Source organism: Balaenoptera ricei, chromosome 2, assembly GCF_028023285.1.
Source record: "Balaenoptera ricei isolate mBalRic1 chromosome 2, mBalRic1.hap2, whole genome shotgun sequence".
NCBI lineage: Eukaryota > Metazoa > Chordata > Mammalia > Artiodactyla > Balaenopteridae > Balaenoptera > Balaenoptera ricei.
In genome coordinates this window covers 50,446,104-50,459,798 of record NC_082640.1, presented here as the reverse complement: position 1 = coordinate 50,459,798, position 13,695 = coordinate 50,446,104, and the positions used below count along the sequence as shown (strand labels likewise).

The 13,695-nt window shown below is 36.1% G+C and overlaps 1 protein-coding gene across 2 annotated transcripts in view; it reads right to left on the bottom strand.

The window, feature by feature from the left end:
• Positions 1–13,695, bottom strand: part of LRRC28 (leucine rich repeat containing 28) — a 173,600-nt gene that overhangs the window by 152,017 nt on the left and 7,888 nt on the right. For both annotated transcript variants that reach the window (XM_059912595.1, XM_059912594.1), the window contains exon 3: positions 1,485–1,525. In XM_059912595.1, coding sequence (XP_059768578.1) covers positions 1,485–1,525 — 41 coding nt within the window. The remainder of the gene's footprint in view (positions 1–1,484; positions 1,526–13,695) is intronic.

The following is a 13,695-nucleotide window of genomic DNA, read 5'->3' as shown; positions in this document are numbered from 1 at the left end:
TATTTAAGGGTAAAGAACCACGATGTATGTAACTTTTCAAAAGCTTCAGAAAAAAAATAAATACACATATAATATGTATAAAGAGAATGAAAGCAAAAACTTGATAAAGCAAATGGGGTAGAACATCACCAAAGATGTTTAAACTGAACCTAATCCAGAGGAAACAATCAGACAAATCCAGACATCTACTTCAAAAAGATATTTTGGGGGGAAAATTGGGATAATTTAAATACGAACTATATATTGGATGATATTATTGAATTAATATTACTTTTCTTAGGCCTAAAAACAATACAATTATGTGCAAAAATGTCTTTATTCTTAGGAGATACATACTAATGTATTTAGGGGTAAAGTATCATAATGTGTGTGAGAGAGGGAGAAAAGGAAGGTGGAGGGAGAGAGCAAGAGTAAAGAGAGGGTAGGAAAGGCAAAGGGAGAAAGGAAATGTGGCAAAATGTTAACTGGTTAAATTTAGGTGAAGACTGAACAACAGTCTTAGGTGATCCTTGAACAACACGGGTCTGAACTACACAAGTCCATTTATACTCTGATTTTTTTTTCAACAAGTACCTACTACAGTACTACACCATCTGAGGTTGGGTGAGTCCACAGATGTGGAACTGTGGATATGGAGGGCCGACTATAAAGTTATACTTGGATTTTCAACTATGAGGGAGTGGCACCTCTAACCCCCATGATGTTCAAGGATCAATTGTATGGATGCTCATTGTGCTATGATTTCAACTTTTTTGCTGGTTTGAAATTTTTTTAAATAAAAGGATGGATAAAAAAGAAAACGACAGAGACTCATGGCTTATAGATGAAGGTGTAAAGCTAGCTTTCCCTACTTTACCTCCTGAAAATCATGCCAAATAATAAAAGGAACAAGAAAAGGTGATGCAAATTCCTCCTTCAACGGAATTAAACAGGTAGAAAGAAAGGGAAATACAAGATATTGAAATTTCTTATCTTCCTTAGTGAATAGATACTTGAAGTTGATGTACTAAAAAACACAGGTGTAAACATTATTTAGTATTATGGAGGTAAATCATCAACAGAACTAAAACAAATGTAGGATGTAAGGAAGGGGGCTTCTACTCTATATTTTAAATCTTTTATACCATCAGACTGTTTATATCAGTATCACATGTAGTAGTAGTAACAATAATAATAATAAATATTCCCAATAACATGGACTACCCAGAAGGATTCTGTGACAAAGATGCTGCACCCAGAAAAAATGTATCTTTCAACACCTTCACTACCCTGAACTGAGATATTTAAAACACAAATTTAAATGGTAAAATACTTTAAAATACTATTGGGTTTAGCAGAACCACAGGTCTACCTACATGAGCACCATGATCATGATACCAAAAAATAATAAATTAATACATTAAAATTGTATTTCCTATTATTTCAAATAACTTAAAATTATGTTCATTCTTGTCTTTTAAAAAAATTTGAATAAGCAGACTCACAGTTCCACAAGGTTTGGAAGCTTCTGAGCAAGGTTTTCTGGCTGAAAATTAAAAACTCAGAATTAAATTTTATTTTTGAAAAATGTATAAACATTTCTAAATAGCTTAAACACAAAGTACTACCTTTTGAAGGGCTGTAAATTTTCAGAAAATGTGAAAATAATAAATCAGCAGGTCTGGGTTTATGCTTACATAGACCATACTACAATTTAAATTTATACATTTGAACAGAAACCAGATCTCATACTCCACAATCATGGAAGAAATGAAAATGTTTTTAACAGACACAGACAGAGGGAATAACACTACGTGACGTCGGAGCCAGAGATTGGAGTGATGCAGCTGCAAAGTCAAGGAACACCGCTGGCAACCTCCAGAAGCTCGGAGAAAGGAACAGATTCTTCCTCAGAGCCAGAAGAAACCAACCCAGCCAACACCTTGATTTTGAACTTCTGCCCTCCAGAACTGTGAGACAATCAATTTCTGTTATTTTAAGTCACCTAGCCTGTGTAATTTGTTATAGCAGCCCTAAGAAAATAACACCTACCCCCCGCCAAACCAAAATCCCAAACTGCTCCTCAGGAGGAAGAAACTGAAATCCCAGTGGTCCGACATCAAGACCTAACTAAACTCAGGATAAAAAGAGTAAGCTGGAGCTCAGGTGGTCTAAGGGAGTGTCACATCTGGCCCAAGTTCTAAGTTCGGAGTAGGAGTGTGATGTGGCAGGGATAGGAAACTGGCCATTGGGAGGAGAGGAAGGGAGATGGGTCTAGGTCTCTTACACAGAGTCATAGCCCTGGAAGGACTGGCTATTCCATGAGAAGAATCCTAGAAAAATTCCACTCGTAGACTGAAAGCAGACTTCTCTCTGCTGGAGGCCCTGGGTAGAAGGAAAAGCCTCCTATAAGTAACTGAAAGTCAGCCTGCATCTCTCACACATGCACATGCACACAGATACACATAAACACAAAGACAGGAGTTGTTAAAACTAAAGGAGCACACTGAGTCAGGAGTAATTTTTTTTTATTCTACATTAAAACATACTGTAGAGTTAAGCTAAATATCAGTAACAAAGAATCAGGAATGGCTTTTTAAAAGAAATTATGTCTAACCTGAGGCTTGAAGGACAAATATAAATTATCAGAGGTTGCCATGGAGCGGGGAGGAGGAAAGTTCTGGTTAGCTTTGTAGGCACATGAAGCAACATATGAAAAGACAAAAAGAGAGAGAGGTATGTTTGGGAAATCAAAAATATAATTTTTTCTGCTGTAGCTCCCCAACAGTACTCATGACAAAATCTTATATTTTCAAACAGCTGTTATAAAAACAATTGTGTCAACAGAAAAACAAAAGTTTGGGGGATTATAAAGTTTTAGATTTGTAACAAATAATTTTTCTGACAGAAACTTATAAACAGCGATTATCATTAGGAAAAGGACCAGTGTTGCTATTCGCCACCTACTTTTTTATCATCTGAATCTTTAACAATGAGCATGTATGTCTTTTAAATTAAAAAAATTAAAATTAAATTTTTAAATGTAGTATTTAAATTGCTACATAATTGAGTAACCAATCATATGATACACAATTTAGGTTCTAAACACTCAATAAGAGAAATGCCATTAGTTTGGTATTTCTGGGCCATAGGGTATGAAGGTATATGATTTTGCAGAGAGTATCAAGGAACAGATCACTAAGGGCTTATATTTTATATTGAGGAAAAACTATTTTTAAAAATCTTGAACACAATGGAAATCTACTAGTTTATTTTAATCAAGGAAATAAAACTATTAATTTAATATAGGTATACTGATGTATTTAAATACTTAGCAACAGTATCCCAAGCTACTTACATATATAATATCCTCGCCCTTTTACAATAACCAAATAGCACTGAATATGAATACTGTTATGAAGTCAGTGAAACATTTATTGAGTTCCCACTTTTGATAAAACCACATTTTGTTTTCAAATGCTGAATGCTGTGATTCCCTTTACCCCATGTTTTGACATCAATATCTGCAATGAGGTCCTTCATGAATGGTCTTTCCTTGAAAGTTGCTCTTGGATCTGTCCAAGTCCCCAAAATGTTTCTTCTAGTACTGGTATCTCATACCAGTACCAGTACTATCTCGTAGTAAGAGGAATATACACTTCCACTTATGGGCATACTTACAAAGCATCCCAGGCAAACTAAAGCACTCTGTGGGTGGTGGAGGGGAGGTAAGAGGCTTAATAGTTGTTCCTCTAAAAAAGAAAGGCTTGTCCAGAAAAGAAGTGGTATTAGATCCTCATCTAGTTTGATCTGCTACAATATCAGTATCATATCTGGTTAACTAAAGCACCCATGGTCATTCTTTCCAGATGCCTACTTGTCTCCCATTTTTCCATGACAGTATCACCATTTTTCCATGACAAACTAGTTACTTCTTTGAGCTATTTAGCTACACACACAATTAAGCACTGAATAATGTTCCTGCTGCCATTAGTGCATCACTATGTCTTTATTAGCAAGTACCCTGTGTTTTAATTTAAAAATAAGCACACCAACCTTGAGAAAATTGCAGTTCATTAGAATACTGGGTTTTAAAAAACCCCAAAAGCCTGGTAAATAATCAGCCTGCTGCAAAGGCTGTGGCTGACACCTACTGGTGTTCTCTAATACACTCTCTGCTTTCTAGTGGCACATTTTAGAAATGTAACTGAATAATATAAGAGAAATATTATACATTTTAAGTTTTCTATTTCCATAGTTTATGAAAAGTGGGTAAGAGACTGAACAACTATATAGTTAACATCAACATTTTTGTTACTCTGCAGGTAACTAAGCTCTAATGCTGGATTACAGATGCCACACAAACTAGTTTATCTTGATCTATAGGATTTAGTCTATTAAGTTTTAAAATGTTTTTAAATTTTAAAATCCTGATAGACAAAAGTAATAACCTTAAAGTGCCTTGCAAAACTGTTATTACTAATATTTCCTTCTTTTTCACAATTTTGACATACAAAAGTTTTACTAAACAACTTGTACCCAAATTCCTTGAGTATGAGTACTTCCTACTAAACTACTTAAAAATTGTTTTATAAATTAAGCCAAAATTCTCTTCATTAAATCTCATACTATCACTTAACTGAACAATTTTTTCTTTACAAATAATGTGAACTTCAGCAAGCACAGTTAGTATAAAATTTACCTCAAAATTTGAATCAATGATGCTTTACCATGTCCTTTTACGGAAAACTTTCAACCCCCTTAAATGGGAATGTTTTAAAATTGTGTATCTTGGAACAAATATGTCAAATATGTTGCAAACACATGTTCAATCCTGTTCTCTTGTAGTGACTGTGCACTACTTACTTTCTTTTCTTCTCCTTCTGGGCAGCTGGTAGGATTACACTTCTCTCTTCAAGCTCGACGTGGCTAAGTGACTTGCTTCGGTCAATGGAATTATGTCAAAGTAGAGGCCTTAGAGAGCTTGAGCACGAAAGGTCCACAGTGACCTTTATCAGCTTTCATCCCTGAGTAAAGATACCATGAACCAAAGTCCCCAAGAGATCTGAGAGAGTAGTGCAGCATGAACGAGAAATCATTGTGCTGTTACAAACCACTAGGATTCAGGGTTCTGCAAAACCTGCTCCATCCAGCCTCTAACAACACATTTCAAAGAAGTCATGAATTAAGTGCATAGTTTCTACAGCAGTTATAAAAAGTAGAATAAAGTCAGACTTCTACCTCACACCATATACAAAAGTTAACTAAAAATTAACTAAAAACAGATCAATGACTTACAGCTAAGAGCTAAAACCATAAAACTCATAGAAGAAAACATGGGTAAATCTTCACAATCAAGGATTTGGCAATGGATTCATAGATATGAAACCAAAAGCAGGAGCAACAATAGAAAAAAATGGATAAACTGGACTTCATCAAAATTTAAAATTTTTGTGCATAAAGGGACATTTCAAGAAAGTGAAAAGGCAACATATAGGAGAAAATATCTGCAAATCATATATCCAATAGGGGTCTAGCATTCAGAATATATAAAGAACACTTACAACTCAACCACAAAAAACAAACAACCCAACTGAAAACAGGCAAAGGATTTGAAAAGACATTCTTTAAAGAAGATATGCAAATGGTCAAAAAGCACATGAAAAGACACCCAAATTCATTAGCATTAGGGAAATGCAAATCAAAACCACAACGAGGTACCACTTCAAAACCACTAGGATAGCCATAATTTGTTAAAAATGTAAAATAACAACTACTGACAAGGATGTGGAGAAATTGGAACCCTTGTACATTGCTGGCAGTAATGTAAAATGGTTCAGCCACCGTAGAAAACAGTTTGGCTGTTCCTCAAAAAGTTAAACATAGAATTGCCATAAGACTCCATAATTCCACTCATATATATATACCCAAAATAATTAAAAACAGGTACTTAAACACGTACATGTACACCCATGCTCATAGCAGCACTGTTCATAATAACCATAAGGTGGGAACAGCCCAAATGTCCATCAATGGATTAACAGATAAACAAATTATAGTATACACATACAGTGGCATCTAAGTCATAAGAAGGAATGAAGGAATGATACATGCTACCACTTGGATGAACCTTGAGAACATTCTGCTAAGTGAAAAGAAGCCCTACACAAAAGGTGACATATTGAATGATCCCATTTATATGAAATATCCAAAATAGATAAATCCAGAGAGATAGAACACAGATTGCTGGTTGCAGGGCTGGGGTGTGGAGGGGAGTGGGGAGAAACTGCTTAATGGATAAGGGGTTTTCCTTTGGAGTCAGGGATATGTTTGGAGCTAGAAAGAGGCGGTGGTTGTGCAACACTGTGAATATACTAAATGTTACTTAATTTTTCACTTTAAAATGGTTAATTTTACATTGTGTCAATTTCACCTCAATAAATTATTTTTAATTTTAATAAAGTTAATAAAGTTTTGGTACTGAAGGCAAAAAGTACTTCATTCAAAAACCACCACAACATATTCAACAAGCTTTCTAGTTGGATTAATAATTTGGTGACACTGCTTCTGGGCAAGCATACAGCAAGGGTTAAATACCATGTGGCTATATGAGAACAACTAAGGTAAACTTCTTTTACTACCAGGAATATTATTTCATTCCTCCTCAAGTATTTCTCCCTCTTTTATATATGTTTTAAAGCAGGATCTCTCAGCAGGAAAGTCAGAAGCTCTGGCAGGCTAACGGGAACAGAGAGAAATGAGCAGCACCACCTTTCCTTGTCCACAATAGCAGAAAGGCCCTCCACAGTCCTACTCACCACTTGCTCCCCAATGTCCCTTACCATTTACCCTCTTGTCTCTTGGCTCACTTCCCATTAACTACTCATTTTCCTCTTTTAAAATTTCTCTCCAAATAAACATTAAGCAGACCAAAAAAGCATGAGCCTGTCTTAAACACTTGTCATATTTCCTTGGTGTTTCCAGGAGATAGAAAAATACAGCAGATTCTCAATATCTGCATCTACCATCATCAAAATCTCTGACGGTTAAATTCCTTTCTTCTGAAACGAGTGACACAAAGGAATGTTATTAACTATGGTTTTCATTTGAATTATCCTAGAAAGCCTGACACACATTTTGGGAGGAGAGGGATGAGGGGAGGTGCTAGGGAGAGGGAGAAGGGGCAATAAGAAATGTGCTTAAGAGCATTAACAGCTCACTAACCACTCCTAACAAGGGCTGTGCAATCACTGTTAGGTCAAGGACCACTAGAAGTTACCACTGACATCCTGTTTCCCAGCAAAAATGTAATGACTACACTGGGCAAATAATGAGTAATCTATTCATAAGCAATACAAAAAGATAATCCCAAACATATGTCAGTGTTTTATGGGAAAATGCAAATTTTGATTATTTGGATATGAAAGCATAGCATCTTTAGGGTTTTTTGTTTATTTTCATGGTTCTAAAAGAAAAACAATGAAAAACCATGGCAAATACCCAAATTTCTTGGAATGCATCCATCAAAATAATCACAGATATTTTATGTCCCAAGTTCATTAAAACAAAAATTTCATTGGAAATTCATTGAATACAAGCATTACAAATATTAAAATAAAGCCATTTCAAAAGGGAAGGAAAGGGGGGAAAATTGAGAAAAGGAAACTTTCAAAATATGGACAAGTTCTTTTGTTTCTAAAGTTGTCTTTGAGGAGTCTAAAAAGAATTCTGGGAAAATTTTTCTTTACAATTCTGTAGCATTAACACACAGTGGCAGTTTGACTTTCATGATAAAAATGAGTTGCTACTATCAATTTTAAGGTATTCTTTTTTTTTTCAGTCACGCACACCACTGGTCCAACAGAATTTCTACAATGATGGAAATATTCTCTAGCTACATGACCAATGTAGTGGCCACTAGCCACATGTGGCCATTAAGCACTTAAAATGTAGTTACTGTGACTATGGAATTGAATTTTCAGTATTATTTCGTTTATCAATAATTTAAACATTAGTACCACACATAACTAGTAACTATCATGTTAGTGCAAAATTTATATCATTACACTCACTACCAATTTTTCACTTAAAATCAGCTCTTTTAGATATAAAACATAAAAGAACTACTTAACTAACTGCATGAATGATAAAATTTTTAGATTATTTTTCTTCAAAATGATGAAATATTTGTTTGACATTTATAGAGGCTAAAATTATCACCTTAAAAAATATAAATAAATGTTAAGTATCTGCAAAACTGCAAGTGTTTCATTGCCAAAAATGTAAAACAAACTTCAAGACTGATATTTTTTACTTAGCAAAAACTCTTACAGAAAATACGCTCAAAATTAAAAAGACCATACATCTGATAACATTTACAAAACTGAAATATGTAGTCGGTCCTGTGTGCGGGTTCCACATCCTCTGATTCAACTAACCACAGATCAAAAATATTCAGGGGAAAAAAATTCCAGAAAGTTCCAAAAAGCAAAACTTGAATTTGCTACACCAGCAACTATTACCTAACATTTACATTGTATTCACAACTACTGATATAGCATTTACATTGTATTAGGTATTATAAGCAATCTTATAAGGTGATTTTAAAGTATATAGGAGGATATGCATAGGTTATATGCAAATACCAAGCCATTTTATGTAAGGGACTTGAGCATCCTCTGATTTTGGTATCGGAGAGGGTACTGGAACCAACACCCCGCAGATACCAAGGGACGACTGTATCTGAATATTTTTCAAAAGAAAACAAACATTAAAAATTACTTAAATTCTTTGTAAAGTATTGGGACTTTCCTGGTGGTCCAGTGGTTAAGAATCCGCCTTCCAATGCAGAGGATGTGGGTTCGATCCCTGGTCGAGGAACTAAGATCCCACATGCCACAGGGCAACTAAGCCCACACGCCGCAACTACTGAGCCCACGCGCTCTAGAGCCCGCACACCACAACTAGAGAGCCAGCGTGCCCCAACTACTGAGCCTGTGCACTCTGGAGCCCACATGCCACAACTAGAGAGAAGCCCACACACCGCAACTAGAGAAGCCTGCACACCGCAACGAAAAGATCCCACATGCCACAATGAAGATCCTGGGTGCCACAACTAAGACCCAACACAGCCAAATAAATAAATAAATATTAAAAAAAAATTTTTTTGTGAAGTATTAATATTAAAAATATTTGTTTAAAAAGGAAAGCTATATAGATATCATAAACAAGGGTTGAAGATTAGATCATCATATGCCCCCACCTACTTTCTATTTTTTTATTTTTATAAAAACCTATTTAATATGCATACAGTAAGTATGATTTTATAAATGGAATTTTCACAGCAACAAAAATAGACACAAAAAAAGAATACTAAACACTTCTTCCATAAGGCCAGATCAACCATTTAAAAATATACCTACCCTTTGTAATTCTATATGCTTATAACATAATTGTTTGTTTTAGGAGGGAACAGTGTTCCAAGCTCAATGTATGATATTTTAAGCACCTTACATACATTTTATCTATTTCTTTCTATCTATTTATCTATCTATCAGGAGAGGGAGAGGGAGAGACAGAGACTGATTCGATGGGGCTAACATTTAAAAATTGGTATCTCAGTGCACAGGTACCTCATTTTTAGTATAGTGAATGCTTGAAAATGAATTTAAACTTGTGGAAACATATACAAAGTAATGGCTTCTGAGTCTTCTGCTTGTACACAGAATCCCTCAAGTGGACAAGGATATGGTCTAGTGTTAGATAAAGATCTGTATCCCTGCCCCTTCCTTCTAAAACCTCCCTCCTAATTCCCCAGGCAAAAACTACAAATCACGAACAGTGGGTTAAATCATGTTCCCCATATTTCTTTAAGAAAGTATAGAATGATGCATGTTGTAAAAGTATTTCTATCAAAAGTTAGACTCACAGTAAAACTCAGAGGTAAACTTCAAAGAGGTAACTAGGAAAACTCACCTAACATGGAACACCTCATTGCTCCACAGTGGATAAATGTGGTTAAATTTTAACTACATGGTGCTAGGCTAGAAACAGGTCATCAATAAATACCTGCAGAATTAAAAAAGCAAGACTAACTGGACTACAAATTAGAAGACCTGCTTTTTGCTCTAACTGGCCATAAAAATGACTTTAGACACATCTATTAACCTCTTCTAAGCTTACTTACCTCAAAAAAGAAAAACTGCCTAAATCATCTATAAAGTTCCATATAGCTTTGAAATCCTATGATTCAACAGAATAAATTAAAGGTCAGACATTCATTTTCCAAGCTATTTCAAATAGTTTAAGTATTTGACAAGGAGCTACTGTCAATCAACCAGTAACAATGAGGAAAAGTTACTTAAATCTGAAAATTCAGTAGGAAAAACAGCTTTGATTTATAACAACACTCACACTTTTCAGGCACAGGTATATTACTGAGACGGGGTACATTTGTAATGAATGTTTTGCAGGACTATAAGCGTTAAAACATAAACAGAGCATCAGAATGCTTTACCATTTGACATAAGTCGTTTCCACACATTCAATTTAAGAAATAACTAAGATGTTTTTATACAGAGCTAACTCAAGAACAGAGTATTCACAGTGATTATGGAGGCCCTACACCCTAGCAGCAGTGGAAGCTGCAGGGGTCCAACAGATTAGGGAAAAACAAGAAGCCCTTGTGCTGGAATTCAAAATGAACCAATCAAACAGAAACAAAACCATTCCCTCTCCCTACTTCTTCTGGCACACTTGATTGCATGGTGCTTTTTTTTTTTTACCATCTCTTTAACTTATTGTTTTTCCCTTCAGGGTGTTCTGATGTTCATTTGATCCAGATCGTACTCTTACCAAATTCAAAGTGGGTAGAGCGTGTAGCTGTGTGACTTCTCAGTCATCAACCCCTTTCACCCTCAACCCAGCCACCAGTTGCAAGGAGCATAAACGCAGGCATCACCATCATTGTAAATCAAAACGTTTAGACTCACTGATTAATAAAATTTGAGAGCTGGATAAGATCTTAGTGGCACTAAATTCCAATAATCTTATTTTGATTTTTAATTATAAAAATCATATACTGAAAAGAATATAAACCAAACTTAGTAGTAGGACCTTTCCCTTTTACTATAAACACTTAAGTGTAAGGCTCTGTTTATTCCAGCTCCCACCCCCGTTCTTGTGCCCTCCCCTCTTCCACAGCTATAATCACTATTGTTTGATGTATTCTTTTTTTAATGCCTTAGTTTATTTGTCTATAAAGTAGGAATAATAGTGCCTACCTCATAGGACTGTCTTGCAGATTAATTAGATTAATACATATAAATCACTTAAAACAGTGCTTGGCACTTAGTAAAGACTCAAACGATGGTAGCTGCTACCAGATTTTAACCCACCCCATATTGATGAACACTTAGGTTTTCACAATTTTTCATCATATACAATGTTGTGATGAGTATCCTTGTCCACTTGACTATTTTTTCTGTTGGGTAAATTCCTGCAAGTGAAAATGCTGGTTCAAACATATGCACATGTAAAATTCTGCTAGATATGGTCTAACCGCCCACCAAAAGTAATGAGTCAACTTCCACTCCTTCCAATAGTGTATGAGAGCATCTTCTCCCCATTGTTTCAACATAGGGCACTGATAATCTTCAACACCAGGTATTAAATCTTTTCTAATTACTAGGTAAGGATGATCAATGTTTTATCACTTCTATTGAAAGTTAAACATTTTTTTGTTTTGACTATCTGTATTCTTTTATGATTTGCCTGTTTATATTTGATGGGGGGAGGTCAGGAAAATTTTCTCCTGGGTCAATAGGAAAGAAATAACATCCTCATCCCCCACCTCATCCCCCAACCCCAATTCAGGATTGTGATGGACATACCTCTTCTTCCCTTGAATCTCAGAAGGATATCATTTTTAAGTTCTCTCCTGTTACATAGATTAACTGCTTAATCAGGATCCATCTACTCTTATTGCTCTTAGCCATAAGCCAAACTCCCTTCTTTCACTAAAATTTAGATGCCTCTTTCTTACCCATTCATATTTATAAATAAAATTGTCAACAGGTGAGATGAGAGCTCCATCAATATTTGGGGAGGTCACTCTTCCACGTCCCCAGGAAGGCCTGCTGCCTACTACACTCATTAAGAGAAGCTGGCAGATCCATTAAGTGATTTTGCTTCCAAGTTGAGTTCTTTTCTTTTCCCCTCCAAGTCGCTTGTGGCCTTTTATTTTATAAATGAAGGAACTGAGATCCAAAGAGGTTAAGCACATAGGATCTTGGTCTATTACTTCCTAGTACTAAGTTGTGCTACCAAACAATAAAACACTCTCTTGTTGGGACTGCAGAACTCAAATGCTTCCACTGCTAATTCCTGCTTCCATGTTTCATTCCTTCTCTAACTCTTACAAAGACCCCAGCTATTTGCAGGGAGGGGGTGTGGGGATTAGGGTGCAAGGGGACAAGGTAGGCTCTACCTCAGCTCCCTCCAGCCTGCACACTCATATCCTGTCATCATCTGAAACTTCTCCATGACTGATGTCTCTCTCCACAACTATAATATCCCATCCTCCCAGATGGCTTACTCAATCATGCCCAGTATAATAAGTCTTCAACATCAATGGATCCTTTGGACCCTCTCTATTTTCCCTATTCACTCACTCCTTTCTTCCTTTGCCTCCAATCTACCTCAGACTCCATGTCCCATCATTTTAATCACTCTTGCCAAAATCCTAAACCTCCTTAGTCCCTCTATACCTGGCAAAAACCTAAGCCTGCATAAATGTGACATCCCAACTTCTTCATACCTCAGACATCTGAGAACTGCAGGAGAAAACTCCCTAAACAAGCAGATGGTTCCACCATAAACCTAGCCATCAACTGCTTGCTGAATAATGCCAATGATTCTATTACCTTTCTCTAACCAAACTGCTGTGACTCTTCGCAACAATAATTTCAAACCTGCACTCTCCACAAATCTTCACTCCCTAAGCAGCTGGCCTTGCCTGGTAGTCACCAGACAAGAACTCTCTCCCCCACAATCTGAATCTTCCTTTGCACCTATCCTTTCTTTCTCTTGTTAAAGCGGGAAGGGGGATACTATTTCTAAAGTCCTTCCCTCCAATTGTGCTCTGGAGCACATCCTTTCCTACCTTCTTAGGAATCTTGAACTTTTAATCGTTCCTTATTTCTGAATCTTCAACTCCTCTCTAATGGAGATTTCCCATCAGCATTTACACAGGCTCAACTCTTTCCTCTTAGAAAAGAGAAGAGGGGTGAACAGAAAAGAAAAAAGGAGAAAGAAGAAAAAATTCTCCTTTTTTGTCAAGACCCCTCCAGCTATGACCACTTTTCCATATCAAAACCAAACCTGAAGACCCATCTACCTTGTTATCTATTTTTCATCTCCTTCTCACCAATTAACCCCTCAAACTTGCATTCTACTCTCCAGAGCTTCTAACATAGTCACCATCATAGTCACCATCACTTTGTCACTAAAGTCTTTGGACAAATATTGATCCTAATCTTCTGCCACTGAATCTCAGTTCATATGTTTTTCTTCAGCTTGGGATGTCAAGAAACAAAAATTCCATGAGAGTAAGAATTTGTTCCATGACGTATCTATGTCAGTGCCTTGTAGAGTACTGGATACACAGAAAGTACTCAATAAATACATGTTGAATGAATGAATGATAGTTTTCCTCCC